The sequence below is a fragment of the Agelaius tricolor genome, unplaced genomic scaffold (assembly GCF_023055355.1).
Source record: "Agelaius tricolor isolate 1412-34295 unplaced genomic scaffold, bAgeTri1.0.p SCAF_2, whole genome shotgun sequence".
NCBI lineage: Eukaryota > Metazoa > Chordata > Aves > Passeriformes > Icteridae > Agelaius > Agelaius tricolor.
Genome location: NW_027269262.1, coordinates 1122519 through 1149145, shown reverse-complemented (window position 1 = coordinate 1149145; position 26627 = coordinate 1122519). Strand labels below are relative to the sequence as shown.

Sequence of the window (26627 nt, the reverse complement as noted above, 5' to 3'; positions counted from 1 at the left end):
CGGGGAGGCCGCCCTCCCTAGCGCTTCCGGCGGGGCCGGCTGCGGCTCCGCCATGGGGAAGAAACACAAGAAGCACAAAGCCGAGAAGGCAGAATGGCGCTCGACCTCCGCCACCACCTACAGCGGTAAGGGCCGGGGGGGGGTCTCTTTGTACCCGGGACGCGCCCGTCCCTTCCCCCGGCGCGGCTGTCGGCGGGGCCCGGCGTCCCTGTGCGGGCTGTGGGGCCTGGGCAGAGACCTCGCTCCGAGTGCTGGAGCTGCCGGCGGCGGGGGCGGCCCGAGGAACGCGGGGCGGGCGGTGCAGTGTGAGCCGGAGCGTCTCCGTGCTTCCCACGGCCGCTTCTGAGATGATCCGGTCGCTGCGGTGCTTGAATGATGCTTAATTTCACCTTGCTCTGTAAGGACTTTGCGACGGTTTTAGGGGAGGCCGAAGAGCCGGTTTCTAATGTCTTGCAGGTTTGTTGAACATCACAACGTAAGATGTGCAGAACGACTGTTTGTTAGCTTGGATTTGTTAGCCTTAGCTTTTGTTTTTCTTTCCAAATGTATTCTGTATATTTTTGATTTGCAGCGAATTCTTATAATCAATAGTTCTAGAAGAAGAAGTTTTGGAGCTGGGATTGTTTATCCTGGAGAAAAGGAGGCTCGGGGGGGACGTTGTCACTCTGCAGCTGCCTGAAAAGAAGGTGTAGCCAGGTGGGGGTCGGTCTCTTCTCCTAGGCCACCAGCCACAGGACGGGAGGACATGGCCTAAAGATGCACTAGGGGAACTTCAGGATGGACATTGGGAAAGAATTTCTTTACAAAAAGGGTGATTATATATTAGAATGGGGTGCCAGGGAGGTGCTGGAGTTTCTGTCCTTAGAGGTGCTTAGGAAAAGACTGAATGTGACAGTCAGTGCCATGGTCTAGTTGACATGTAATGTTTTGTCATAGATTGGACTTGATCTCAGTGGTCTTTTCTGACCTAATTGAGACTGATTCTGTAATTGCTATGTGCTGTTGGCTCCCTGTGCATTTATTAATTTATTTTTTTTTTTAATTTAGATTATGCGGACAAGCCTTTGGAAAAACCCTTAAAACTGGTTCTTAAAGTTGGAGGCAGTGAAGTCACTGAACTCTCTGGGTCAGGGCATGACTCTAGTTACTATGATGATAGATCAGATCATGAGCGAGAACGACATAAAGAAAAGAAGAAAAAAAAGAAGAAAAAGTCAGAGAAGGAAAAAGAAAAGCATCTAGATGATGAGGAAAGAAGAAAGAGAAAGGTAAGCTGTGATTTTTAGAATTCAGGCACACCAGCCTTCATGCTTACTTATCAGGTCTAAAGTTTGGTGCAGAACTTTGTTTAAATCACTGTTACAAGTAGCTTATTGTCTGGAGATAGCACTTCAGAAATGTCGAAAACCCTTGTGTGTGAGTTGATGTACTTCTGCTATTTACAGGATATACCTTTTGTGATGATTCTATGAACAAAGTAAAAACTTCCTTGTTAAAACTTTTTATTTTCCATACTTATTTGCTTTGAATAAATGTTCCTGTTTTTCAGTTCGATCTTTTGTATTTTAGCCTGGTCACAAACATGTTTTGCTACTGTTTTAGGGAGGATATTTTCAGCTTTTCAGTTCCAGGCTGTGTTTGCATTTTGGAGATGTGCCAAGTTACTGGACATTGAAATTGATATGTTTACTCAAAACAGCTTCTGAACTCTTGAGTACTGTGGTACATTACATCGTTAGCTCTTGGAATAACCTGTGTGCTGGGCTTTGTGACTTTGTTAGTAGTAAGTAGGGTAGTCAACTTAGTTGTCTGTGTTGACCATTGGGGAGTTTGTTTAAAATCAGTAGTGAGGCGTTGACAGCACAGTTATTTGTACAATTCAATTTTAAGAGTATTTATTTTGTGTAATAATGGTTCTCTGACCTTTCTGCTTTTTTAATTCTTTCCTGTCATGTAGTTTTACTATTCTTGTGTGACAGTTTTTTTGGTGCTACTTTGTGTGTGTTTGTGTCTAACATCTATCAGTTCCAAGTAATACAAGCCTAACAAAAAAATCATCTGGAAGTGACAGATCTCATAGGATCATTCAGAAGCCCTTAAATACAGCACAGACAGTGCACAATTTTCTTAGTACAGATGTTTTAGGCTGGGACTTGAAATGTAGCAAAACCACCTGTCCTTCATACAAGATTTTGCAGTATCAGTTGCCTTTACGGAGTTGTGGGATGGGGGTTGTTTGGATTTTTTTCACAGAACTTCATGATTAATACATTCAAAATAAGCTAATGGATCTTTAAGTAATGAAACCATAGTCTAGGGAAGGTTAATGAATGTGTGCTTTTCTGTGCAAATGTGGATAATGATTGTGGAATTTCAGGAATGACTTAGATGTACCTTTGCTTTGAAACTCAGGAAGAGATCATTAATTGCCACCACTGTTTTTTATGCTTCTTTTGTTGGCTGAGTTGTCATATATTTTACTCACTTCTGTTTAATGTGACAAACAACAAAAATACATTGATGAGGGCGGAGCCACAGATTGATCTTTACTCAATAGTCAATTAACTTTCTTTGCTCTCTGGTGTAGCTTATTATCGTGCAGTTTTGCATATGAATAGCTTCAGAATTTTTCTTTTCAATAAACATGCAGGAATGATAGAACAATACTGTATCAAGTACAAAGTAGCAAAAGATGAACAGTTTTAATTGGAGAAGAAAATTGAAAAAGTGATAGTGAAAATATATGCAATATTGTTTAAACAGTATTATGACTTGGATATTGAATGAGTATTCCAAATTAAAAACATCACTGTTTCTTGCCTTTTGATGTGTGGGATTGCACATCCCTCTAAAATATGTCTTCTTTCTGCTGTCCTAGGAAGAGAAAAAGAGGAAAAGGGAGAAGGAACAGTGTGACACTGAAGGAGAAACTGATGACTTTGATCCTGGGAAAAAGGTGGAGGTTGAACCTCCTCCAGATCGTCCTGTCAGAGCATGCAGAACTCAGCCAGGTGAACAGTATGAAAGATTAAATTATTTTGGTTCTTTTTAAAAGAACACAAAACAAAGCTTTTGTCAAAGATAAAATTTTCATGAAGATTTACTGAAATATAGGAGCTTGACTTTTTCCAACATCCAGAACTTTCTGCTATCTGAAAAGTCAATATTCCTCTTGGTGCTTCCATGTTTTAGTCGGTTTGTTTTCAGGTGACTGATGTTGCCGAGGACATCCTGTTTCTGGCCTCTGTTCCTTGGCAGGGTAAACCTCATTATGAAAGTGTTATTGCACATAATGCTCCCCTAATTCCTTCTCCTTAGCAATTACACCATAGTGATCAGAATGTCTGAAACTAAGTTTCACTTAGTTCAAGGGAAAAAACTCTCGTGGAGACTTCTTAGGTGTTGTTTTTGTCTTTTTTGTTTTTCTAATCTATGTGGAGTTTTAGCATCTCTATTCTCATGGAAAGGAAGTTGTGATAGTGTATCTCTAAAGACTGTAGACACCACATACCAGCCCTGTTTTTAATTTACAAATCTTCTCTAATTCTTATCACCAGCCAGAATATTTATCATTTGTATATGGCAACTTCTGCATGTTTGATCCTTTCAGATTTCGCCTTGCTTTTCTACCAGTAGCCATTGCTTGATAATTAAAACTCAGCATTGCTCAATGGAAACCTTTACTTTTAGGAATTTTCAATTACATCATGATCTCAGTTATACATAAGCCTGAAAATGGAACCTAGTAGCAAAAAATTGTGTCATTAGGAATATTGTGAGTCTTGTCTTTGGAATACTGCCCTTTGACTAGTCAGGTAATCCCAAGGAATTTTATAATTGTGACCACACATTAAATTGAGGAATAGTGGCCATCAGCTGTCAAGGTAACTGAAATTTTCAGATCCGAGTTTTATGTCCCTGGGTAGTCAGGAGCCTTAAAAACTGACAAGATAAAAACTATTCCAATTATTATTCTCTTTTCATCTGGTTGTAAAATGGTATTGGAAAGCATATAAATTACCTGACCCATACTGTTTAAGAAAGGAGATGTCTTTCCTCTATCATGGAGAGTTGGATTTTCAATACTTGGTGCTTCATTAGTGTTTCAAACGTCACTTAAAGCCAGTCTCTCTGAAGTAACAGGCTATATTAACATATAGTGTTTCTTGTGTGATCTGTACAGGAGGTGAAATTGTAGTTGTTACCTGTCTTGCCAGTAAATCTGCATCTGTTTGTCACTCTGTGATTGAAAGGCTTATAGAATTGCATGGAGTTTATGGTGAAGAAACCATGAAAATTGCACAGCAAACATGTTGTAAGAATATGATTTCCCAACTGCAGTATTTGAGCAACCAAGTTTCACTTTTTCTGCAGAAATATATAATGTAATTGTTTTAATCTTATTAATACATATTCTTAGGGCTGCTAAATTTAGCACTACATCTGACTTAATGGGTGCTAGGTTTTAATGTGATAAGAAAAAAGCTCAGAAAATGAAGGAAGAAGAAAAAGGTACTGTGTGCTTAGATATCTGATGTGCTTCTGCTTTAAAATCCATGTTCATACATTTGGCTTCAGATCAGTACAAGCTGTACTTGTAGTGAGATTTTTCTCTCTGGTACTTATATTTTTAAATAAAAAAATATAGGCATATGTGGTTTCATTGCACTTACCTGGGTTTTCATCTCAAAATGCAGCTGAAAATGAGAGCACACCAATCCAGCAATTACTGGAACACTTCCTTCGCCAGCTTCAAAGGTAGTAAATGTTTTTGTATCTTCAACTGTGTAGGCTGTGTCTGGTGCATATTTGTATGTGTTACCTGGCAACTTCATATCCTGGTTTTCTGTTTGAAAGCAGTGCCTGGTGACTGACTGTAAGATATTTGTTAACCTTTGCAACCATGTCAGACTTTGTTGTTTTTAAAGATAAGTTGAGGATAATTATTACCAAATTTGCAGTTCTAGCATTGGGCAGGGAAATAAGTGTTTTGGGCAAATTATACATTGCCATTATAAATTTATTAAATATTAGTGACTTAGTTTAAGGATTAAAAACCAGTTACAATTCTACATTACTTTAAAAGATTGGACTGTTTTAGTTAAATTTTGTTTTATTCAGTGTCCACTGTCAGATACAAAGCAAATTTAGACCTGGTTACTTGATAATCTTCTAAATTGGGAGCGGCTTTTTATTTTATTGTTTTCTTAAACCTGCACCTCATGTTTAAAAAAAACATTACTTTTTTGTTTTGTAGCAATAAGCTGAATTTGGAACAAATTAAAAAAAATTAAACATTGTGTTTATTTTTAGAGGACCTTATGAACAAGAAGAATTGAGCTTTTTCTACAAGAAGCCAAAAGACCAAGTTGTCGTGTAGAGACACAGAAAACATACAAGAATTAATTAAGAAATATGAAAACTAGCTTGAACTGATCATTTGATCATTGAATTGAATTGAATTGAAAGACATTTTTAATTAAAATTTGCAGGAATTTCTTTTTTAAATAAGTCTACATATGTGAAATCACAATGCTGTCCTTTATCAGGAAATTTTTCAAACATGGATTTATTTTATGAGAATGTTTTTAGTAGTTTTTGTTTTTTTAGTAGTACTATTGTGTTATTAATGTGATGCAAAAGCAAGGATTGTTTTGTTGCCTGCTGTAAATTTCAATTTATTGTTTGTATTTTTAGGAAAGATCCTCATGGGTTTTTTGCCTTTCCAGTCACGGATGCCATTGCTCCTGGATATTCCATGATAATAAAACACCCTATGGATTTTGGTACAATGAAGGAAAAAATTGCAGCAAATGAATACAAATCAGTCACTGAATTCAAGGTGAATTAATAAAGATTTAGATATTTCACAACTAGTAAGAAACTGAAGATTCTTTTTAACTGTAGAAGCCTTTGTTACATTAATTAATGCTCATTTTTTTCAGAACTGAGCACTTTTGTATATTCAGTACGTTACAAATAATCTGTCATATTCTACTACAATCTTCTATAAATTACTGTTGAAACCAAGAAGATCTTCTAAAGTTCTGTGGAATTTAGTTTTTTGCTAAACTTCAACAGGAGTAAGATTATCACCAAGACTTAAGCCACTGAGCTCTTTTTTTTTTTGTCCTTTTTTTTAATTTAGACCTTGTTAGATTGATTTAAATGTAATTTGGACCTGTCTGCAAGAAACCTGCAGATATACTGGAGCATCTTGTATATGAGTAAATAGCAATTACATGTTTTTTATCTTTAATTATTCTGGTTTTTATATAACTTCATTTGAAATTGTCTTCTGGCAGAAACGTACTTGGCAAGTTTATTTGCAGCTTAACTTAGTCATTAATCGTATTGTTTTTGCTGAAATAATTTATTAGATACATCATGGTTTCACAGACAGTGCAGTAAGAAATTTTTTCATAGTATTGGTAGCTCCTGAAGGAGAGGAGTTTTCTTTAACTGATTTGTGAAGGTCATGAATTATTAGCAGCTTTTGGAATTGCTTTTTCCTAGACTGATGTTGATATGATGGTAGCCTCAGCAAGAGAGCATTGGCTTGTTTCTCAGGGTTAATCTCTTTTTTTGAAAGGTCCGGCAAGGTGAGCAAAGAATGGTTTACATTTCTTACAGATGCTTTGACAAAGATTATTACTCTGTTTTGTTAAATATGCTGTAGAGATTTATAGGAAGCTCTGTGACTGTTAAGTAACAGGCAAGGTTGCAGTATTGAAACTGGTGGGATAGAAACCTAAAAAAAAAGAAAATGGCAGTATTTTTTAGACTGACTTTTGTTTTTTCTTCAAGGACTTAGCTTCTGCTGGTAGTCAGAGGAGTGATAAAAGTTTTCTTAAAAGCCTGCCCATGTTAGAGCAAAAAAGGAATTGGACTCCCTTTCTAGATACATGAGGGTACCTAATTACACAGAACTACAGAGCCGTAACCTTAATAAAGAAATGAAGTTTGTAGGTTTTTAACCTCTGAAACAAAGTCTGCTCAAAAGGTTACCTGTCTGATATAACTAGCTGAGGCTAGTCACAAGACAATAAATAATCTGTCTAAGAGTAGAGTCTGAAAGAACTCTGTCCTGCATTTAAAAGAGGGGCAATTTCTGCAGAACACTCATTCGTTTCACTTCAGAAAAAAAAGGGTCTGCTTCAAAGTTGGGCAAGCAAAAGACTGGCTTTTCTGCAGCACTTGAAAGGCCATCACTGGAAGTGTAGCTTACATGCACTTCTTTGTCTGCTTCTTGGGCCATAGTTTGCTCGTCCACGTTACCTCAATTTCTGTCTTTGCCATGGCTTTGGTAATTGGAGGCAGAGGGCTTGTAATGCTGTAAAAAAAAAAGTCACCCTGGTAACTCGGTCAAGTGTTTGGTCCATTTAGTCCATTTGGTCCACTTGGTTAAAGAGAAGATGTTACGTTTGGCATTCAGGAAAGAGAGTGGTTTTTATAACCAAAAGCCAGTTCCAAAGGAAACTGAGCATCTTGGAGAGGTAGAAGAGGCTCAAACCTTTGCAATTCTGTTTTTGGCTTGTGTTCATGAGCCTACTCCTAAAATATTACTGTGTTCTTCAAAGAGCTGCCAAGATGGAGTGGTATCTTCCAGTCATTTAACAAAGGACCTGAAATGTTTACAGTTCTTTCGTCTTGTATTTTACAGGCTGATTTTAAACTGATGTGTGATAATGCAATGACTTACAACAGACCAGATACTGTTTACTACAAACTAGCCAAGAAGATACTGCACACAGGCTTTAAGATGATGAGCAAAGTAAGAGACCTATTAAAAACAAAAAGCAGAAACTTTGGGGGTTTTTATGTTACCATACTCAAAAGGAACAAAGTAACAATGGTAAATGTTGTTTCATCCATCTGTGATGAATTACAGCAGTGCCAGTTAGTGCTGCTATATTTAAGGGCTTGATGGCATTTTTGTTATAACCCAGTAATTTTTACTTATTTCTCAACCTTACCTGCACCACTGAAGTTTGTAAGAGCTTCTTTCAGTGGAAGCAGTTTGAATCCACATATATGCAACTCTACCGAAAAATCCTACTTCTGGCTGAAACTTTTGGAAGCAAGATCTCATTTAAGTTTTATCTCTGTGTAAACAAGAAAGCATTACTTTTTTGAAGGTGTTGGGGAGTTTTCAGCAGTGTCACAAATACTTCTTACTCAGATACAGTTGTTGGCTTGTCAAGTGAAGGTTTTTTTGTGAGCTGCTCTGTGTGTGCACATGTGTGTGTGTGTATGTGTGCATGTGTTACAGTGATGGTAAGTTTTGTGTAAAATAGTTGTTTTTGCATATGCAGTTTGTTTGTTTGTTTGTTTCTCTCTTGATAGTTGGGCTGCAGAAATTCTGATGCCATGCTACCATGACCAAATCATGTTGCATCGCCATTGGAAACGAGATTAAGAACAAAATAAGGCCATGGCCATTCCCATCCCATCCCATCCCATTATCATAGCATCTTGGCTATGAGGGAAAGGTTAAGTCCCTGCCGCTCTGTCCTTTCTGATTCTAGGAACGGCTGTTAGCTTTGAAGCGCAGCATGTCGTTTATGCAGGACATGGATTTTTCTCAGCAGGCAGCTCTTTTGGGCGATGAAGACACAACAGTTGAAGAACCTGTTCCTGAAGTTGTTCCTGTACAAGCAGAGACTACCAAGAAATCCAAAAAGCAAAATAAAGAAGTTATTAGGTAATGGTTTTAATGGGGATGCTTACTAGTTTGTTGCAGCTTTACACAGCAGGAAAGAACTGAGGGAAAAAACTCAGCATTTTTCCTTGAGGTCCATAGGATAAGTGGGCAATTTTATTGTATTTTATTTGTTTATTTATAGAACTTGTTTAATAACCCAGTGATTCCTAACTTGAAGCAAACAATTCAAAAGATGACTGCATATTCTTTCAAACACTTAAAATTAATATCTATAGAGATGTTTTCATTCTTCTTTATATCTGTATTAAATACTGAGTGGTTTCTTCTCATGATGGTTTAAAATGTTATTTTGGGTATAGCTACAAATACCTTTTGCATTTTGTTCCTTTTTTTCCTTTCCTAAAGTAGTCTCATCAAAATGTAAGAGGTTCTTCCCAGGAGGGCAAAGTGGCTCCAGATCAGTGAGTGATTTTATTTAACTTAAACCTTGTCTGGCAGGTTATGAAAGTATAGGAGATTATTTCTGGAGCAGATGATAATATATCCCCAGTGAAATCTTATTTAACTTAGTGGTAAAATATATTGCTAGTGCAATAGTAATCCTCCAGCTAATAGGTACTTCCATGTCACAAATTCATATTTTTATAACTAAAATCTAATGTTAATAATTTAATTTTTTTAAATCTGAATTTCGTAAATGTATTTTATGAGATTTTAGCAGAAACCATGATATACAAGCAACTTATATTATTCAGTGTTCTTGCATAGGCATCCAAAGATAGACTGAATTTAAATTGTAAAGCATTATATCAGTTGGAATTTTATGGGAAAAAATATTGCAACAGAGCACCGCTAGTCATGTTGTAAATAATCTGATCATGTAGATATGTTCTGCAGGTTTCTTGTTAAATCCTCAAAGTAACAAAAGTGAAATATACCTTGTTTCATGTTTTTTTAAAAGTGAGCTTTACAGTTCTCATCAGCCACTTTTCATTTTTTACACTTCCAGCATTTTTGTAATTCTTACTGCTGATGGAAGAAGTGGTATTCTAATTTAGGGGTTTTTTTGGAAATAGAAGACTGCAACATGTATCTTCAAAAATAATTTTCAACAATAATTATCTGTAGTGGAAGCTATTCTAATGATAACATACAGAAACTAATCTGTTCCTGTATCATAGAGAATTGAGAAGGTATAATTTCTCCTTTGTTTAATGGATTGTGGATAGAATTCAGCTGAAAGCACCTTTATGTAGACAAGTCTTGAGGGAGAGGTTTTCTTTCTACTTTTCTGTTCCTCTCAACATCTGTGTAACTTCAGTAGTTGAAATTAGTTTTTTTCTAAGTAACATGAACTTTTAAATACTTGTATTTTTGCATCTGTAGGATTGATACTGTATTTTTTGATGAAGAATAAGACCTTGAGAGGGGAAAATCAAACCTAATGGCAGATATTTTTGCTTTCATATTTATGGTTACAAACAGAGGAGCTGAAGTCAATGTTTACAAAGTGTCAAAGCAGCTTAGACCTCTAAGCTATATAGAGGAAGAAGCAACTTGATCACTTGAACATCCTAATGTTTAAATAGTTTTTGTAATTTTTTTTAGGATGTTACTATCTGAACATTCTCTCAAAATTCTTGTCCTTTAAGTATTCTGTAGTGTGTGATAGAAAGTGCCAGTTGTTGAGGAGTTTCCTGCTGTGTATACCCTTTCTTAAAGTTTCAATGAAACAAAGTAGTATAACATTTGTCTCATAATAGTATGATCCTGTGATCTTTTTATTGTCTTTAATAGCAAAACTTACTTGTGTATTGGATCTGAATCTCTATACAGAGAGAAATTCTTAGCTAAGCAAATGGAAGAAGATAACCCAGGAGAGAGAAATGGATTTGGTGTGAGGAGATGCTCTACCCAGTACCTAAGGTGTTTGGCCCTAGTGTCTAATGTCTATATAATGCCCTGAAATACTTTGATTTACAACATTTATTTTATATATAAAATACAATGAAGACTGCCATATTCTATGATATCTTCACACTTCTTTTTATGATACTACCTTTTCCTGATTTTGTGTGATAGCTATGTCCTGTTCCATCCTTGGGTATGCTTATTTGCTACGATTTTATTGGTTTGGAGCTCTAATGAAAAGGGATCTACTGAAAGATAAATGTTAAATTCTGTAATTTCATAAATTTTGTAATTTCAGTTACAAGCAGTTTTGTGATTGATACAGATTAGGAATGCTAACTTTCAATACTGAAAACACAGGAATTAAAGGACTCCCTTTTAGACTGCGAGTTTGGTCCTACTTCTGCAAGCAGCTATATGACATAATCATCATAAATGCAGCCTGTTGGGTTTTTTCTCTGATAAGCAACAGTTTCTATGTCTCATTACATAATTTATTTTCTGCATCTTCCTGTTTGTAATTTTTGAAAATAGTGTATACGTGCATGTGGGAGACTAAGGATGCCTACAGCGTTCACCTTGTATAATTGCCAGTTTTATTCCCAAACTCTGTTTTGTGCTTCATTTTATACTTCATTTTCATCAGGATACAGAAACAATTAAATTTTTGAAGTCAGTAGGTTGGTAGTTCACAGCTTCTGCTGCAAAACTTCATAATATGATTGTAATGATTATATGATTATAATGATTATAATTCCACTTAAATGCTGAGGTACACTGACACTGGGAGAAGAGTGGCACTGATTGCTCTATTAAGCAAAACCAGAATTCAGCCCTTTGTTTTGTTTTAGCTTTTAATTGCTACAGCTCCTTTTCTTCTCCTTTTTAGCTGCATTTTTGAACCTGAGGGGAATGCATGCAGCCTGACAGACAGCACTGCTGAAGAACATGTCCTGGCACTAGTGGAACATGCAGCAGATGAAGCTCGGGATAGGATCAATCGATATCTACCCAACAGCAAGGTCTACTGCACATGGCAGTTAGCAGTTCCAGTTTGTGCCTGACTATTGAATGCTTTGTTTCATGTTAGGAAACAGGCTTTACTGTTAGGCTGCCTGGGACTGGAGCATCTGGGATATATGTTCTGTGTGGTGTACTGATACTGCTGTTGTCTATCTTTAGTTGCCACTGAAAACCATTGTAGGGGGTCCTAAGTCAATCTCAGGTTCTCTCTCTGGAAATTCACTTACAGGAAACAGTGAAATGTTCCATCTTGAATTGCCACCCGTAGCACTAAAAGTGATTAAAATAACATCACACTTCTCCTATTGTTCCAACCTCAGAAAAAGCAAACCACGGCATAGGTTGAAGAACAATTAGGATTCCCCTTCTCTCCCCTCCCTTCCCCCCCAGGAATTAACATACTTTTAATGTTAAATTACCTTTTTTAATGAGGAGAGTCTGTAAAGTCTTGTAGTTTTGTATTTACAAGCAGTAGCTGTCAGCTGTAGCATGAGTACCAAATACAAAGATCTTTCATTGAGTAGGTTTAGATAGCAAGTTTTACAGTCCTGAATGTAATGCTGATGTTATTCCATGTATTTGGGTTTTGTGCTCTTCCAAGGACAAGCTTGGTGGTGCTGTCGTTTTCTCTGAAGGATCAATTTTTTTAGCTGTGGGTTTTTTAGCTCTGTGATGATAGTGGTGGATTCCTTCATTTCCTTGTGCTAGGCTTGGAGTGAATGCTCCAGGCATTCGCTACAGATCTGTACTGAGATACCTTTACTCTCTTTCCCTCGAATTTTATGGAGACTTATTCCACCTTTGCTCCCATTTCTCATCTGCCACTCTAGTGGTCACTGCAGTCGAGAAAGGAATCAGGATGTGTCCACATCTGCATTTTCCACCTCTTTAAAAACTATTGCAGAAGAAACTTTACTTTGAAGCAGAAGTGGTGTTGTGTCTTCAAACTTAAATGTCCATTTCTTGGGCAGTGGCCCTGATTATGTAGTCAGTTTAGGCTCAACTGGATTATGAAATAAAACTGCAAAGAGTAGTGGATGGAGGCTTAGTTTCAAATGTATTTCTGTTTCTTTGGATAATGAGAAGACTTGTTATAATTGAAGTCTATTGGAAACCTCCAAAGTAGAGTGGCTTTTAAAATCCCTTCAAAGCAATACCATTGAGTGATGCAGTCAGTTTTGCACTGTTCAAGGAAGTTTCTCGAGGTGTGCAGCTCTTAGTTGCTAAGGCTGTTAAGTCAGCTTGGCAGCCCCACTGCATGTCCCACTGAATCTCGGTAACCCTGGCATGTTTTTGGAATTCAGCTGTTGTTAACTTTTGCCATCACTTGAAGATGTTGTTCATTCTCTTTCCAACATCTCTCACCTCTGTTTTTATTGTATGCCAATATTAGCTTTGGCCTCCTGTACAGAGAGAGTTTTAAACGTTTTCAGATGGAGGGGGATAGAAAACAAAATAGGAGAGATTTGTTGTTCATTTCCTCAGATGTATTTACTAATATTTTTGTAGCGAGAGAACAGTTTTTATTTTCCCTTTATATTGAGAGTTTACAGTGGTTTTTTTCTCAATTCATGTGTAGTTAGTTTCTGACATTAGCTTTGCTTGTTGCATCAGATCTGGCTCTAATTTTATAGACCCTGGTGTGCTCTGTTGTCTTTCACATCTGTCTTTAGCATTGTGCTTGTCTGCTTCAGTAGGTCTGTCCCAGCACTTCTTCCTCTTGAAGAATTTAGTAGTGTGTTAATAAAAGTACTTCTAATTAGAAAAAGTTGTGGGTGAGACATGAAAACAGTTCAGTCTATATTTGAAAATAAGCAGTGACTTTACTTTGTTTGTGGATGGGAGTTACAGATTGCTTCTAAAAAAAATGTGTGTTCTGGACTTCGCAGTCAGAAAGGCTGGCTCCATGCTAATGACAATGGAATTGGGTTTGTCTTGGGTGGTAAGCTTTAGATCTGACTTAGAAAGATGAGTAGGGCACTGTATATATGATGTACGAATTTCTCCTAAGTCTCCTGTTCTGAAACACTGGCTAAGTGGTGTAAAATAGTAGTGACCCAATGTTCTCTGTATGAAAAAGGGAATAGCAAAGTCCAGTGCAATACAGCTAAAAATGCTTTTTATAGTTTTCTCTGTAAATGGGCAGCTCCTCCTTTGAGTGTGAACAGTTTTGAATGATTCCTCCTGTATCTCTGGTTCTGTCCACAGATTGGTTATCTGAAAAAAAATGGAGATGGAACTTTATTATTTAGTGTAGTAAATTCATCTGATCCAGAAGCAGAAGGTAAAAGCCATAGTCTTTGAAGTAAACATTTCTAGTCTTATATGTTATAAGAGATTTTGAAGTCTTAACCGTAGATACAGATCCTGCGTAATATATATGAGTTTTTAAATTGTTTTTTATTTTTCAAAAAATTTCATTCTTTTCATTAATTATTTCCCAAGCCATTTCCCCAAACACCCCAAAGGTGTTTCTGTTTGCCTTCCCTATTTTCACACTTCAGATGCTTTGTTTTGCTGATGCCGATAGTGAGAAGATAAAATAATATCTCCTTATAAGCACTTAGACATTCCTACAACTTTACAAAGAGCTTGGAAGACAAGCTTTTACTGCAAAAACACTGTAGTGTTAATACCTAATGACAAAAAGTGAATGAAGATGCTGCAATTCTATGTAAATGTGCAATGCACAGATGCAAATTTAGAATAATCTTTTACCTCTTTATTACCTTTTTCAATCATTAGCTAAATTTCAGTTTTAAGTGTATGAGATTTTTTTTCTTTAGTTCCTTGATATTTTCTTTTTTGTTCTTGTTCTGTTACTTTTATGGTATTTATATTGTTTTATGCTTTCCCTTTGCTTTAATTTCAAGCTCAAGATGCAGAAGTATTAAAAATTTGTAATGAATAAAATGCCATAGTTTTTTGAATCATCATGTTGATTTAGCACTTCATTCTCTGCACCTTTTGAGATTAGAATTTTTTCACAGCTTTCCTCTTGTTTCACTGATGAATATATAAATGCTTTTGACTAATCACATTGAGAGATGCAAGCCTGCTAAATTCTTTTTCATGTGGTAGTAAATTTTTCTGGAATCTTTCTGAGCATTTTGGCTGCTCTCATGCCTATTACCTATTTCTAAAAAAAAAAGTGATTTAATGCCTCTGAAATTATGCCACTGAAAATTCAAAGTGTGATGGTAATTAATTTCTATAAAAAACCACTTAGTCAACATAAGAGACTGCAAGAGACTGCTTTTATCATTTCAGTAATATCTGGATATTGAAGGTTTGTGAATTGGCTACTAAAATAATTACAGATGCTACTGTATACTGTAAAAGTGAAATAAGTTATTAAGAAATAACTTAAGCCATAGATCTTGTGAATATGACATGAAACCATACTTATAGGTTGAGGTTGAAATTTAAATGGAGAACCTGAATTACAGTACCTACCCTTAATGTATAGTTTAAAAAACATTTAGTCTTTATGTTAATTACAGCTCTAAAATAGCAAATTCTAATTTTTGTCATAAATTGTAAACACAAAATGCTTTTCTAAGCCTTCTTTTAAATCAAATAATTAGAGGAAGAAACTCACCCAGTGGATCTGAGCTCACTGTCAAGCAAATTATTACCTGGCTTCACTACACTGGGCTTCAAAGATGAACGAAGAAATAAAGGTAATTACCAAAGACCATGTTTTAACTTTGTGTTTATTAAATATTCAAGCAATTACTTGATATAAAATCATTTTGGTATATACCTGTTTATATTATGAAAGTTCGCTTAGTTATGTTATAATATATAATAATTCCATTAACAGCAGAATGCAGCTTTTATTAAATTGACTATTTCGCTAATTAAACATAATTTAATTAGCAGTTTATGTATTAATATTTTACCATGGTGTTATAGCCACACTAGAAGATTTCCAGTAATGGTAGTCCATTTCCTCTGGGGGAAATAATTTTTCCATAGTAATTGCACTTACAGTTGAAAAACAACTTCCAGTCATTTGCATTTTTACAACATTTGACAAAGATTTTGCAGGCTGTGGATTTTTTTTTCCTGTTGTTATGGACAGTTTTTAATAGTTTCTAATCTGCTGTCCAGAAACTGACTGGCAACCATCATGTAGATGCACACAAAATGTAGAAATACAGAAGGGAATGTGACCGTGAACCTTTTTCTTCTCAGAATGGGGTGGATAACTTAATTCTTGGTCTTTCAGTAGTATAAGTATGTTTGTTTATATGGTTAAAATAGTGCTGATTCTAGAGTCTGTAAGTGTTCTTGAGACACTGCTCTTGCTTTCAGCTGGAGGAAAAACTACATGGCACTTTCTGTGCCATGTATCTGTTTCAGAAAATCTGTTTCATTTCTGTATCTGTTTCAGAAAATACAATCTTTGTTTTTTTCCCCCAAGTGATCTTTGACACTGCTGCTAATAATTTGCTGTGTCTTTTACCTGTGTAGTAACCTTTCTTACCAGTGCCAATACAGCACCTTCTTTGCAAAACAACTCTATATTTCATGATCTGAAACCAGATGAGATGGAGCTTCTATACTCAGCATATGGTGATGAAACTGGGATCCAGTGTGCCTTAAGGTAAGGTCTTCTTTATTAGGAAGACAACCTTCTCATAGCAATTTTTTGCAAGGAAATTTAAACTAGATCTCAACTAAGAGATCCAAATCCTGAATTTTTTTCTAAAACTTATTTTTGAAGCTAGGCTTTCATCCTTCTTGGCTTGGGGTTTTTTTGGTGTTTTTTTTTTGTTTTGTTTTGTTTGTTTGTTTTGGTTTGGTTTTGTTGTTTACTTTTGGAGGTGGGGAAAGTTTTGGGGTGTTTTTCTATTTGGCCTTTTAAGCTATTCTATTTTATTGCAAAGTTGTTATGGATCTTGTTATTAGGGTCTTCAACCACAGAATATTATAGGTTGCCCCAGATTTAGTGTTACCCAGCAGTAAATAATTTTAAAAGGCAAGTAATATATTTCAGTGGCTTTAAAACAATTATGTTTTTCAATGAGTTTCAAAAGATTTAATGCTACTTGAAAAGAAAAATGCCATTTAACATTAAATTGTTGATCTTGGAGGGAAAGAAATAATCTCAAGCTTTTTATCTTTTGTGTTTGTTTTTTAACCCACTACCCTACCATCTATGATAGTTCAAGACAAAATTTGCTGGTACTTGTGAAAAACAAGTTGTAAACCTACTTTACTATTAAAGTAAAAGAAAAAGCTATATGTCCTGGCGACCTTAATTGCTTTCCTGAAGAAGCATAAAAGAGTTAAAGGAAAAAGAAAATGTAGGTGTAACTCAGTGTATTTGGGAAAACATTTTAAGTTGAAGTAGTTTTTATGAAAGTAGATGTTTTCTGTAATGCTTATCTCCATTCCTGCTAGCTTACAAGAATTTGTGAAGGATGCTGGAAGTTACAGCAAGAAAATAGTTGATGATCTTCTGGACCAGATCACTAGTGGTGACCATTCCAAAACTATTTATCAGCTAAAGCAGGTGTGTCCTGGGTGCACTGAAGTGTCACAAATTCATCAGAATAAGAATGACCCTATTGGCTTTTTAATATTTTGTGATATGCTTTGTTTTCCACTGCCAGTTTAAGCAGTGCAAGCCTAGCTGTTCAAGCAACCATTAACCAAATTAGAGGCTGAATTAATTAGAGACTGAAGGAGGAGACAGGAGATGCAGTATAGCAGGGTCCAACCAACTGGATGGAGTTTAGGCAGCCTTGTCACTTGATGTCATGACTTACATACAGACTTCTGAGTTACATTGCAATCCTTTTGTTAAAGTTTTGGGTTTTTTCTTAATTGAAAAGCAAAATATATTTCTCATAGAAGGATTAGTTATTTGGAACATGGAAGTAAAATTAAAAGAGTAATTACCACTGTACCAGGTGTCTGTTACCCTCCAGTGCTAAATTTTACATTCATGTAGTGTGTCTACAGGGAAAGCTTTTAACTTATTTCCAAAAGCACTTTCCTGAAGACATGCATACTAAGATTGTTATGAGAAGAGAGTTTTCTCAGAAATGTGTATGGTTCTAATGAGACTTGCATTCCCCAAGACTTGCATTCCCAAGACAAAATAAGCTAAAAAATTGCCAATTTTCTGATGATAAATTTTGTGTTATCTTCACTTTGAAAGGCAGTCGTAGTTTGAAATAATTGTCTGCTATTTAAAATGCTGACACTCTGAAAGATTGAACAATAAAGAAAGGAAGGCAGGGTGGGAAGATGGAAAGTACTCTAGCCTTCCTGATGTGGTGGAAATGAGATTATGCTACATCTTTGCAACTTAGAAGTGGAGTAGGGTGGGTGGTGTTTGGAAATAAGGAGACAATGGAATGAAAACCACTGATGATTGTTTAGAATTTTCTGGGTGTTTTTTCCCTATGGAAAAAGGTGGTACATCTAACAGGAAGAAATGTAAAGGATTAGTTCAAAAAGTTAAAACCCAGTATTCTGAATACTTTTCTACACATAGAAATGTGTGTATGCAACATAGTCAACTTAGCATTAAAATAAAATGTGCCTTTGCTTTTTACCATGTTTTTCTATGAGTGTCGTTCCAGGTGAGAATTTCTGAGGACCTTCCAATGGTCAATGGCTATTTACACTTGAAAATGCTGTTTAGTTGTGACATATATGGATATACACTGATTTTACACAATTACATGTGTTTCAGTGACATATACATGGTGTTCTATGCTTGAGCATTTTGTACTGCTGCATTTGAGTAAGAATTAGTATCTCTGGAAGTACAACCTTGAATGATTTGTGATCAGAAGTTACTGAAGTAATGACAAAGATACTGCATTTGAATATAAAGTTTATGAGCAGAAGAAATAGTATAAGGGGACTCAAAGATTACTTAAAATGAATAATATTAAAATATTTCAGAACAGCGACTGTTGCATTCTAATTATGTTACAGATATGTGAAAAAGTTAGCTGTCTCTAGCCTCCTTTTGTGTGTGATTTGAATATACTTGAGATGGTACAAGAAAGATGTCTTTCTCACGTGTTCAATATAAGCAGTTATTGGTATTCTTTCATTACAGAGGCGAAACATCCCAGTAAAACCACTGGATGAAGTTAAAGTAAGTTATGCTAATACTGTGGGGGTTTTAACAGGGAAAAGTGTTTTGGCGTTTAAAGTAGAGAAAGTTACTCAGCTCTCTGAGCTTGCAACATTCCAATTCTTTATTTTATTTAATGTGCCTCTGTTCTGTATGGTAATACAGAAAAGATTGATAAGTGGAGTATATGAGAAAGGAGAGGCTTTAGGTTTTTCCTGGAGAGGCTGTCCTGGTTAGTTACAAATTGTTGGCGTGACTCTATATGATTGCCCTAGAGAAAGCTGGTCTGTAGTTTTTTGTGAAGGCTCTACTCAAACATCACACAATGTGGCAGTTTTCTATGATGGCCCATGACCTCATTGTGGAAAACCAGTAAATTACACAAACATTCTCAGGGAACATCCTTAGTAAATATAAGCTATGAAATCTAAAGTATTTCTATGTTATTTAGGTTCTGCCAGTTCTTATAAAAGAAGAACACAAGTTGCGCAATACCTGTCTGGATTCTTCCAAACAGATTATGGTAAAATGGCTGGGGGGTAGGGGAGGGAAACAACAGGGGAAAAAACAGAAACAAAAAAGTAGTATTGAGACATTATTTCATTTCAGTGCACAATCTGAGGTTGAATATTAAAATTACATTATCTGGAATAAGATTGCAGTACTGAAAATGAATTCTCTGATATTCAGTCTGTTTTCATTTGTGGCTTTATTGTTCTTCAGCTTATTTCAGCATGCATAACTAAGTCTCAGACGCAGAAAGATCACATAGGAACCTGAAAAAGATACTTGATCTGCTGATCAATATTTGAGGTTCAGCCTGCTATAAAATTGGAAAAAACCCCGTTAATATTAATCGGTTAATAGCATATCCATTGAAAATGTCTATTAGAAACTATGGATAAATAACCATATCTTATGCTTGTACAGCTACTAATAAAATCTTTCTTTAAGTGGTACTGGTTTTATCTTGCAAATTATTTGTGATAACAGGAGATATGCACTACATTCAATGCAATTCACATAAAAATTATATGGATCACATTATAGCAACTTAAAAAAAATCATAGTTTTATAAATATTCCTTATGTTTTGTGGAAAGGTGTGAATTTCTCTAGAAGGTGACTGGTTAAGTTATTTGATGTACGTGCTAGGTTTCATTTTCATATTTCTAAAAGATAATATCTGATTGTATGTTTATCTGAGTGTCTCATTTCTCCTGCTGGATCAGGCATCCTCAGAGATTTCCCTTAGAACAGGTTTTGAAGCTTAGTGACTCTGATTTCTTCCTTTGTGCCATTACATTAGCAGTATTGCAATGGGTGTGGAAAGAAGGAGAGTTGCAAAGTTTAGGCTGTATTTCATTATCCAAGTGTATAGGAAAAATACTAGATCAACCAGCTCCAGCTGATACTGTCAAGAAGGAGGCCCAGTGTACGAAAAATTTCAATAAATCCAGTGTTCACATATGGGGAAGATGAGGGATACTGGTAATACTTCCACCTGCTAGGGTTCTACCATGAGACATGGATGAGTTGAGTGTGTAATTGAGTTTCAACAGTCCTGGATCATGAGATGAAAGACTTGGACTACTGTGCACATCCCTGGCCATTCATGTCCAGGAATCTTTTTGAGCTGTCTCTGAATTTCAGGTTAGCCAAGATGGCTATGGATGCTCCAGTTTCAGATGTTGAAGTAACCCTTCTGAGAGAATGGATTTGTGCATTAAACTTTGTGAAGTTAACATCACAGCTTGTACCTCTTGCTAATCTTTCTGTTTCTTGTATTTTAATAGGTTGGAGAATCTGCTGGAGACAGTAACACTTCTGACTTGGACTTTCTCTCCATGAAGCCGTATTCAGATGTATCTCTTGATATTTCTATGTTAAGTTCGTTAGGTAAGTATCTAAATATACAAGATATCAGTTATGGTTTAGTTGTACCATTTAGAGAAAATCACAGCAGGATTTGCTAAGACTTAAAAAAGGGTTTGAAAAGTAGTAATAAATATACATTTAACTATGGTAAAAAAAGTCAAGGGCTGATAAATGAAACCTTGTTCTGTTTTGCCTTTGAGACATCCGTGTGTTATACAAGCTAACTTTTCCTGTACAACTGAAGAAAACAAAGTATTTGTACTTCGTTATTTTGGTAGCTTTGCTTGTATTTCTTGTGTTCATAGTAATATAAATTTTAAGAATCAGTGTGAAGCTTTCACTCAGAAATTATGTTGTTTCATATGTCTTTTACAATTTGGGAAATAGGTAAGTAAGCTTAGGTAAGTTTAAAACTTGGGAATTAGGTAAGTATGTGAAACCCAATCATATTGCTACATGGAACATCCCAAAACAAAAGTGGGAAGAAACTTCTAGGACTGGATAGACTTTATCTTCAGTTGTGTGAAAGAATTTGGATACTGTTTCAAATACATGCCTTTTATAGTTATCCTATAAGTACCACAACAAGTACTGTTACCGTTTCTGCAGGCAGCTGAGTTACTCATATGTCCTCAAAAATGTCATCCGAGCAAACAACTTGCTTATGTTTTAAGGTACTTTTAGTTCTGAATGTGAAAGAGGCCAAGCTATGTATTATAAAACACAATGAAATGAATTGAAGGCTTAAAGGGAAGAAAGATTTCTACAAATTTCTCACATAGGTGCAGTTTGAAAAGCAATTCTAAGTTCTGATTATGCTGTCTCACTCTAATTTTATTGCAGTTCAGTAAAAAATGAATAAATATCCATTTTATAGATAATGTTTAGACATATCAGTCTTACTATAAATTTCATGCACCACTGAAAGCTGCTTATATTTTCTTCTTTGGTCTTTCTGTAAATAATCATACTGCTAGATTAGTTGGCCACCAGAGTGAGTTTATGAAATTACTTCTTATCATAATTCTTGCAAAATTAGCATTTAAGAAAAAGAAGGGAAGGAGTTTATCTTCCTGTTTAAAGTTGAGGGATTTTTTTTTTAGGTCTTCATATGAAAGAATAGTGTATATTGGCACAAACATGCAGTTCTTTCCAATTTCACAATTTCATTTGACTTACTAAAAATCAATGTAGCTGGAGAAGATACTGTTCTTAGAACATTCTGTGATGGGGATATCTTTGCCTCCATAGATTTCAGGTTCTGTTTTAACTGTATTTTGAGTTAAATATTTAAATGATCTGCTTGCTGACTCCATTTTGCCACAAACTAAGTGTGTTATTTACTGTGAGGGTGGTGAGGCACTGACACAGTTGTGTCAGTTGTGGGTTCCCTGTTCCTGGAAGTGCTCAAGGTCAGGTTGGATGGGGCAGCCTGGGCTGGTGAAAGGTGTCTCTGCCCATGGCAGGGGGGGTTGGAATGAGATGGCCTTTAAGGTCCCTTCCAACCCAGGCCAGTCTGTCCATATCTGGCATTTCACAGCTAAGGAAGACAAATTAAGCTCTTACAGTTGTTTAGGTACTGGTAGTCAGTTCAGTTTCAGCCATTTCCTTGTGCCACTTTCCTTCATCTTCCAATACTGCACAGGTCTGCAGCTGTTGCTTTTTAGAAGTGCGAGGAAAAATGCAAGATTGAGGTCATTTGGGTATAGCCAATGCTTGTGTTAAGTTTAGAACTTTTTTATAGTGACTTGGTAATTCGTGGGTCAATGTACATGTGCTAATTATGGGTTTTGGTTGGTGGCTCTTAGGAAAAGTGAAGAAGGAGCTTGATCATGATGATAACCATCTACATCTAGATGAAACAACAAAACTGCTTCAGGACCTTCATGAAGCTCAGGCTGACAGAGTGGGATCCCGGCCATCATCTAATTTGAGCTCCCTTTCCAATACCTCTGAAAGAGACCAACATCATCTTGGTAAATTTAGCTGTGGCACAGAAGTTCCAGTACTTGTGCTCTATTTGGAATTGGTTTAAACTCACATTGTAATTTATATAAATCTCTGTGGGAAACTACTCTGATAAAACAGCATGCTGACTGATCATGTTTTAATTTTTAAATATGCCCAGCAGAGATAACTAACAAGACATACTTTGAACCTCCAGAACTAAGACCCCTAACTGTAATTTCCTATTTTTTTATTAGATGTGATTAAAGTAATTGTGAAGTAAATTGATAATTCAATGGCAAATTCCTGTAAGCATTTTCATTTGATGCTGTCAGTTACACTAAGGAGTATATAATGATTATTTTACTTCAGCATAGTTGTGTTCAGCAAGTAACAAATGGGATTCTACAACAGCATTTCATTGTCAACTGTAAAATTCAGTGATAAGACGGGATGATAGCATAACATACTGCTTAACAATTTGGTGCCATTTCTGAGAAGGTAGAAGATGTTGGATGCATGATACTCAGTTGCATTTTGTGTAATTAACTCAGAGTAATCAACTCAGAGTAATAGCAAAATGATTACTATTCCAAAAATTATCTAAATTACTAAGAATCTTGTGATTTCTTTTTCATAATCTCCTGTTTAAATATTATTTAGATGTCTTACTTTAAAAGTCTAAAAGGAAAATGTGAAATAACCATCCTGTTTATATGTATAAATATCTCTTAAATTTTTCTGTGCTTTTAAAGTTTTGATTTTTTTTTCCCACATCCAACAGGAAGCCCCTCTCATCTGAGTGTTGGAGAACAGCAAGACATGGTTCATGATCCGTATGAATTTCTTCAGTCTCCAGAAACCTCAAATGCTACTAGTAACTAATCTGACATGTACTATATTTATTTTGTATTTTAATTGTATTATGTTTTTATAAAGTTTTTGTCCATGACAGAAACTGCATTTTTGTCCTCTTTTCTATGAGGATTGCTGTATAATATTATCATGTATACAGGATTAAACAAGCAAACATATAAAAATCCCAACCCCAAACTAATTAGTGCATCATGTTGTTAGCAATGTACCAAGAACTGCTTTCATTTTGTTTATTAAGGGAGAGTGTTATTTACTGATGTGTGAATCTTGACTGAAAAGCAGCAAATAATGTGTTAGAAAAATTTCTATTTTATAGACACTGAAAAGTGATAATTTTCCCAGAATCATGGCAACAGTCGTTAAATGTTTGCAGTACAATTATCACCTAGTTCTGTAGATAATTGTTCTGTTATCTACTGTTCAGGCTAAGACCTGAACATCTCCAAGGAAGAACAAATAACTGCATGAATCGGGATCATTATTGTGTTTTCAATCTCCAAATGCTAATAATCTGTAGAAATTGTTTTAAAAATTTCCCCATATTTTAAAATCTTTTTTTAATCACTGCAGAGATCATTTAATTTCAGAGTAACAGTACTTGGTAGTTCCAGTAGAATGCTCATTTACGAAACTTCTACCCTGGATTTGAAAGATGTATGTTTTTGTGATCCCTCGTATCTTGAAGCACAAAGAAAAGATAATACTTGTATTTTTTAAAATGATGTGTATATCTCATAGGGTGAAAAAAATACTGGATACGGTGTGCTGTTCAGTAATTCCAAAATAAAACTTTTATAATGCATCAATACTGAAATTGAGGAGTTTTGTACTATTGCTATTTGCAAGCAGACAAATGTTATGAATTTACATTATTTTGTAAATATTAATAAAAATAGAAAAGCAGTTTTGATATACAACAAATCTGTTGTCCTTGCCAGGGAGAAGTTTGCTTCCTTATACTAAATCTGAAATACTAAAGAGTTTTGGGTTGAATTTTCATGTGCTGCTTCAAAACATTAATTTCATCATGCCACATTGAGCTATAAACAAAAAAAACATTTAGTTTTAGTAATCTCCTCAGTTTTTAGGAACCATTAAGGAAGTCAGATAACTGGTAGTAAAGTCTTGATAAATTCTAAATAGGAAGATTGTTTCATTCCAAGTGGAAGTGCCGAAGAAAGAACAGTGTGAGGTTTTTCTGTTTGGGAGTTGTTAGGAATGTGTGTGGCACTGTGCTTGGGCTCCTTTGCCGCTCCTGCATTCTGACACATCATGACTGTGGGTTCTTGGAAGTGACATAGATGATCTGCAGTGTTGTTGGCGAGGATTTGCATGGGCATACAGCCTTGTGTGGGATTGCAGCTTCCCAAAACGATTTCAATTGAAAAGTGTCTTTAAATCTGACATGCTTTTGATCTCTAGTAAATCTCTGATTTCTCATACAGTAAATATAAATTGATTCCTGTAATAGACTCTATAGTTATAGTTGGTGAGGAAATCCTTATTGAAACACTTGCTGTTGAATTGCCTGCCTTAGCTCTTGAATAAAATTCCACAGGAGAATGTTAAAAATACACCTCTAGAAGAATGTGCTGGTTTGTTCTGGTTTTGGTTTGAACTGCAGTGTTTACTACTGAAAACTGAAATAATGTGCAGTATCTAATTTGATACGTTCACCTTGGATTTCAGGCAGAATACATTCAAACTCTGTGAAATTCTGTAGATCAGCCTTTATGGGCTCCATGAGCTGGTTGTATAAAAGGCTGGATGTTGTTTGCATCATTACTGTACCAGAGAGCACTTTGTGCCTGAGGAAGGTTTGCTTATTTATTCAGCCTATCTGGCCCTTAAGCAATGTAAGTTATGCACAACAATCTCCAACTGCTGTTCCATGGGTGCTGGACAATCCCTTCACTAGGCTTATTGCCTGCATTCCCCAGGGAAAAAATGCTTTTAAGACAAAACTTCTTCCTAGAAGCAAATACAAATGCTTTTGCTGTGGTGCCTTCTCAAAAGTGGCATTGACTTGTAACCTGTTTGCTGAATGTACTGAGACACATGGTTAGGCTCACTAAATGCCACAAGAAAAGCTTTCATGTTTCTTTGAAAAATCTTGTTCTTCTAAATTTTATAGAAAGATTGGACTGAGTTTACAGTCTCTGGTAAAAAATACTAAAATGTTAAAGTAAGTGGTTGAAGTAATGTCTTTCAGTTACTTGTTTGTCACAGTGCATTTTTACTGATTCTTGTGCTAAAAGAGAATCTCTTGCTCCTCTTCGTTGTTGGTGTATGTGCCTGTGCTGGTACCAGTGGTACACTGTTGCATCTTGCAAATGGTTCTGGTTTATTTGCAAAAAAGCCTTAAGAAGAAATTTGCCTGTCCTTTCCTTATTTAATTGGAGGGTAAAAAATTCCCTAAGTCTTATTTGCTCTTGACTCTGCAGGTGGTAAGTTCATATACACATAAAAGCTTTGAACTAACCAGTAAAGGCCTCTAATCTTATGGTTTTATTTAAACACTAAGAATTTTAAAAACTTGATTTAGTTCTGTGAGTTTATATAACATACATCATTATTTATTTAATCCAAGATAAACCATTCCTTTCTAGTGTGTTTGATAGATATTTCCTGTTTGGTTCATTTGGGAGACGACTCTGTGTCCATGGCACCCTGTTCAAATCTGTAATACATAACATGTAACATCTTCTAGCTAGGTGGCACCATATGTCAATAAACTTTATGTGAGTTCCCATTGGTTGGAATATGCTATCATTGAAATAGAGGGGAAATTCCTAGGGTGTTTGGTAAAATCAACCCAGGGTTTCTGTAAAAAAATTGAGAAATTAAATGCATTTTTTCAATTTTTCCCTCTAATAACTGCTGTATGAAAAAGTGTGTTGAGCTAAGGAAGTAAGCAATGTTAAGAGAAATCTTAGATCTGTTCTTCCACAACATAGAAATATATCAAAGAAAATACAAAATGGTCTAAATAACTGTGATTTTTCTTTTCTCTTTTGTATGTCTGTCATCAAACACATGTTTTAGCGCAGCCATCTTCAGTGGCAGCAGAGGGAATGTTGAGACTGTATTGCACACATAGCAAACATCTTTGTAAACAAGAAATCAGCATGGAGCAACTTTATTCCACTTTCTGAGATACACAAGTACAGGGACAGAATTTACCTATAAATATTAAGTAAAAAATAAAAATTAAAAAATC

At 35.6% G+C, this 26627-nt stretch overlaps 1 protein-coding gene across 3 annotated transcripts; it reads left to right on the top strand.

Moving 5' to 3' along the window:
- The first annotated feature begins 3 nt into the window (after nucleotides 1-3).
- BRD9 (bromodomain containing 9) lies at nucleotides 4-26627 on the top strand. Of its 3 annotated transcripts, XM_071450199.1 has the most exons (18): nucleotides 4-125; nucleotides 1048-1268; nucleotides 2879-3011; nucleotides 4698-4758; nucleotides 5698-5842; nucleotides 7664-7774; nucleotides 8529-8704; nucleotides 10463-10591; nucleotides 11466-11598; nucleotides 13808-13883; nucleotides 15187-15282; nucleotides 16079-16211; nucleotides 17012-17123; nucleotides 18690-18728; nucleotides 19159-19230; nucleotides 20503-20605; nucleotides 22393-22560; nucleotides 23316-26627. In XM_071450199.1, exons 1-18 carry the CDS (start codon nucleotides 53-55, stop codon nucleotides 23414-23416), a joined length of 2082 nt encoding a protein of 693 aa, XP_071306300.1. In that variant the 5' UTR covers nucleotides 4-52; the 3' UTR covers nucleotides 23417-26627. The 3 variants fall into 3 exon arrangements, with proteins under 3 accessions (XP_071306300.1, XP_071306294.1, XP_071306285.1); XM_071450193.1 differs by lacking the exon at nucleotides 10463-10591 and having other exon boundaries at nucleotides 8589-8704; XM_071450184.1 differs by lacking the exon at nucleotides 10463-10591.

Coding starts and splice junctions, on each gene's coding strand:
- BRD9 (XM_071450199.1), top strand. CDS start 53: ATGGGGAAGAAACACAAGAAGCACAAAGCCGAGAAGGCAGAATGGCGC. Junction 5,843..7,663: donor AATCAGTCACTGAATTCAAG/GTGAATTAATAA, acceptor TGTATTTTACAG/GCTGATTTTAAACTGATGTG. Junction 22,561..23,315: donor AAGAGACCAACATCATCTTG/GTAAATTTAGCT, acceptor CACATCCAACAG/GAAGCCCCTCTCATCTGAGT.